The sequence below is a fragment of the Ovis canadensis genome, chromosome 3, assembly GCF_042477335.2.
Source record: "Ovis canadensis isolate MfBH-ARS-UI-01 breed Bighorn chromosome 3, ARS-UI_OviCan_v2, whole genome shotgun sequence".
Lineage (NCBI taxonomy): Eukaryota > Metazoa > Chordata > Mammalia > Artiodactyla > Bovidae > Ovis > Ovis canadensis.
This window is the reverse complement of record NC_091247.1, coordinates 200,015,371-200,019,619: the sequence shown is the minus strand read 5'-3', so window position 1 is coordinate 200,019,619 and position 4,249 is coordinate 200,015,371. Positions and strand designations below refer to the sequence as shown.

The 4,249-nt window shown below is 36.1% G+C and overlaps 1 protein-coding gene across 2 annotated transcripts in view; it reads right to left on the bottom strand.

Annotated features, from left to right (window-relative positions):
- RECQL (RecQ like helicase) overlaps nt 1-4,249 on the bottom strand; it is a 38,028-nt gene that overhangs the window by 3,458 nt on the left and 30,321 nt on the right. For both annotated transcript variants that reach the window (XM_069581254.1, XM_069581255.1), the window contains 3 exons: nt 2,388-2,479; nt 1,042-1,261; nt 602-731 (listed from right to left, as the gene is read on the bottom strand). In XM_069581254.1, coding sequence (XP_069437355.1) covers nt 602-731; nt 1,042-1,261; nt 2,388-2,479 — 442 coding nt within the window. The remainder of the gene's footprint in view (nt 1-601; nt 732-1,041; nt 1,262-2,387; nt 2,480-4,249) is intronic.

The following is a 4,249-nucleotide window of genomic DNA, read 5'->3' as shown; positions in this document are numbered from 1 at the left end:
CTGCAAAACAAGACAAACACTGGTTAAAATTCAGCTATTTCATTTTCTCCGGAGATTAATATCGAGTCCTTCTATATTAATCAGCTCTTTTAAGTGTCCACTGGTCTTGTTTTCATTTTCAAATTTCTTCCAATATGAGCCCCATCTTGAATAGGAAAGGTTGTGCTGTCAAGACCATAAAGAATACCTGACGTGTCCTTGGACACACTGGTGCCTGCTGAGCTTTTGCAGGCTGGAGAGCAGTTAGTTTGTGACAGGGGTTTTCAACTTCTGCTGCACGAGCTAGCTTCTCAGCTAGCACTGACCACAAGCAAGGTCATGAGAACAGGGTGCATCATAACATCAGACATTAAAATGGAGTTTTCACATTCCAAAAGGTTAGAAACCCCTAGTCTTTATTTAAAAACTAGTCTAAATTCTTCCACTTAATACCTCTGCAGAACACAAAAGTAGGTTTTCTCTCTTCTATACCCAGATTCCAAGAACACTGACTGATCTCTTCTGTGTTCCACTGGACCCAGAAGAGAACAAGTTAAAGAAAAGCAAGACACAGGCTTTAATGTCTTTTGCAAATAATTAAAAATTGAAAATTAGTAATCACCCTGAAACAGTTCTGCATGGGCTTCTTTACTCTCATGGTAATAACGTGTGCCTCGTTGTTCAGAAGATTAGCTTTAGGTCCTGCTTTCAAATACGAAATGGTAGCATAAGCTGTAAAACTGTAGTCTTCTCTGCAGGAGACAAAGGCCAACAGTCAGGCTTTGAGAAGTTGCAGACAACAAACTGAAATTTATAAAAAATAAGTAATTTTAACTAAACATTGATATGAAATAAAACTTTTAGTAAAAAATGCAATAAAGTACTTTGCTGCTGCTTCGACATATGATAATTAAAAGTTTGAATTTGTTTACTAAGTAAATTTCATAGAGTGTTTAAAAGTTCCTATGAAACAACCACTAAACCATTTGTTCTGTTGTACTTATATAAAAATGAGATTCAGGAAAGATGGCATGAGAGGGCAAGAAATGGGTCTGTATATACTTGAGATACTGCTGTATAAGAAAGTGTGCAATGATTTTCTCCAGGTCTTCACGAGGAAGTGTGGGAGGAGCAAGGCCTGCTACTCTCAATTTCGAGGCACCCTTTCCCATCCAAGAGTCGATCAGTTTTAGTGGAGTGAGCTTTTCATTCAGGTCCTCGGCCTGTTTCAGGATCTTAATAAGATCCCTGCAGTATGCAGTTACATTCTTTCTTTCAAATGCTGTAATGAAAGAGACATGGTTAAAGATGAACGAAATTCTGAAATTAGGGCAAGGATAGGCTGTCCTAAGTGGTTAGACTCGTTTAAAAAATAAGTCATCCAATGTGACCCACCCTAAACACTGGTTTGTTCCTGTGTTCTGAATTAAGACTATTGCTCAAGTCTCTTTTCATTAGATTAAGCTATAGTCTCTCTAAGACACAAATTTAAATGATATACAAAAAAATAATCTGTTTACTGGAAGGTCTTTGGAGATGCTCTCGGAACCAAAAGGTATCAGCCAGACATGATTATGATAAAAACTTAGAGGTGTTTACAGGAGGGTAAGTCTCTTCTACATATTTACCAGGTTTAGACTACGATATTGAGTCAATCTGTTCTTCATGTCTTCATATTTAATGATGCATGCTCATTAAGCAATATTCTGACAACCAGTGTGGCTTCCTAGGGACTCTAGTTTCATGACAAGAATTTCCTGGACAGTTATTCCCATCTATTGACACGAGCACTCAGATGTATTTATCAGACTCTTGTTAATTTGGTCAGTATAAAACAGTCTAGTAAACGCAAATAATTTTCTCTACCTGCAAAGCTGAAATTGTCGTGACCTTCCCCCACCAAGGCATCAGAAGTCAGTGAGGAATGGGTTAGTCTAGCTCATCAAACACTATGCATACATACAGAATTTTTAAAAGTGAAAATACAGCACCAACACTACTAAACTAGTGTCTTACGAGTGATTGAATATTGTCTGGATCAAAAATGATACACTATAATCTCTATTTTGTACTAAATTTCTCTCTTCAGTGACTATACTGGAGATTATTACAAGAGGTTAGCATTCTCATATATAAATAGTATTTCTAATCAGAGGGATTTTAAATGTTTCCCTTCATTTCTCAAAAATTTAACATCTCCGTGTAGCAATATAAAATACATGCATACACATAATAGCTTTTAATTTTATTTGTACTTGTTTCAAAACTTTGTGTCACTACTCTCGAATCTGAGAAATTCTATTCACACCTTGCTAATTCTTTTAAATCCATTTTGAGTGTCTAATACTGCCCTCATGTAGTCCTAGTTATAAACATGATCTTATAGAAATCTAAAAAGGACAACTCACTAATCTCTTTACAGCAGTTATCACACATTTTGTTACATGCTTCTGGACTCCATACTTCATCAAAATGTTGAGCTATCAATACACGGCGACATCTGCAAACACATTAGAGATATGAATTATCCCTATTTCAAAATACAGGATTATATACTGTTACTAGTTTCCTGTTGCTGCCATAACATTAACACAAACTCGGTGGCTTAAAACAACGCAGATTTATAATCTTACATTTTTATAGGTTAGAAGGTTGACATGGGTCTCACTGGGTTAAAATCAGTAAAAGCAAGGTGTTGGCAGGGCTGGATTTCTCCGAGTGGTTCTAGGGAAGACTCTGTTTCCTTGCCCTTTCCAGATTCTGAAGACTGCCTGCATTCTTTGGCTCATGGGCCCCCTTCCTCTATCTTCAAAGCTAACAATGGGTGAAGTTTTCACATCACTTTGACATCTTATTCCTCCTTCCACATTTAAGAACCCTTGTGACTATAGTGAGTCCACCCAAACAATTCAGGATTATCTCCCTATTTTAAGATCAGCTGACTACAACTTTAAATCCATTAACTCCCTTTTGCCATGTAAAGTAGCATATTCCAGAGATTCAGATATGGACATCTTTGGAAGACGACTACTATGCCCACCATATGTAATAATTTTTTCCATATGTTATTAGTGTAAAAATAACTTCTATGCACTGGAAAACCAAAAGATTTGCATCACTACCTTTATTACAATTTTCACTTGACTGCAGTTGTCTCAAACTGAAACTTCAATATCTCCAAGGTATACCTGTATTAGAGAATCTTCCTGAGAACAAAGCAGTTTCCTGTACTTCATAGTATCATTTTGAGTCTAAGTCCCAAAATATGCTTCATGAGGGCCTATTTAATACCTAAGGACATTTTCATTTTCTCATTTTTTAAATTTGCTGTAGCATTAATAGGAAAGAAATACCATTTTCTATCACTAATTACTGCTTACTTAAAAAATTTTGAGTCTTTATAATATGGTAGGTAATAAGACTACAAAGATGACTAAGAGTAAAAATAGTAATTGTGAGGGAAGAATACAAATGCAAGATTGTTAAAATGCATTTGAAATTAAGATAGCAAGTTACATCATCATGTATATAGAGAAATTGGTATATATAAACCTATGGTAACCACAAGTCAGAATTCTATTATAGAAACCCACACAATAAAGAAAAAGGAATTCAAACACTAAATTCATCAAACCACAAGAGTAAAAGAAGGAACAAAAAAGGTCTACAAAACCACCTCAAAACAATGAAATGGCAATAAGTACATACCTATCAACAATTCCATTAACTTTAAATGGACTAAATGCTCCAACCAAAAGACATAAAGTGGCTGAATGGATACAAAATCAAGACCTGCATATATGCTGCCTACAAGAGACTCAGCTCTAAAGACACACATAGACTGAAAGTGAGGGGCTGGGGAAACATATTCCATGCAAATGGAAATCAAAAGAAAGCCAAGGTAGTAACACTCATGTCAGACAAAGAAAGTGAAAGCTGCACAATCATGTCTGACTCTTTGCAACTCCATGGACCAGGCCAGAATACTGGAGTGGGTAGCCTTTCCCTTCTCTAGGGGATCTTCCCAACCCAGGGATCGAACCCAGGTCTCCAGCATTGCAGGCAGATGCTTTACCAACTGAGCTATAAGGGAAGCACCGTATCAGACAAAATAAACTTTAAAACAAAGACTGTTACAAGACCCAAGAAGGATATTACATAATGATCAGGTGATCAATCCAAGAACATATAACAACTATTAATATATATATAGATATATACACACACCTAATACATAAGTATTAACAGACATAAAGGGAGAAACTAACAA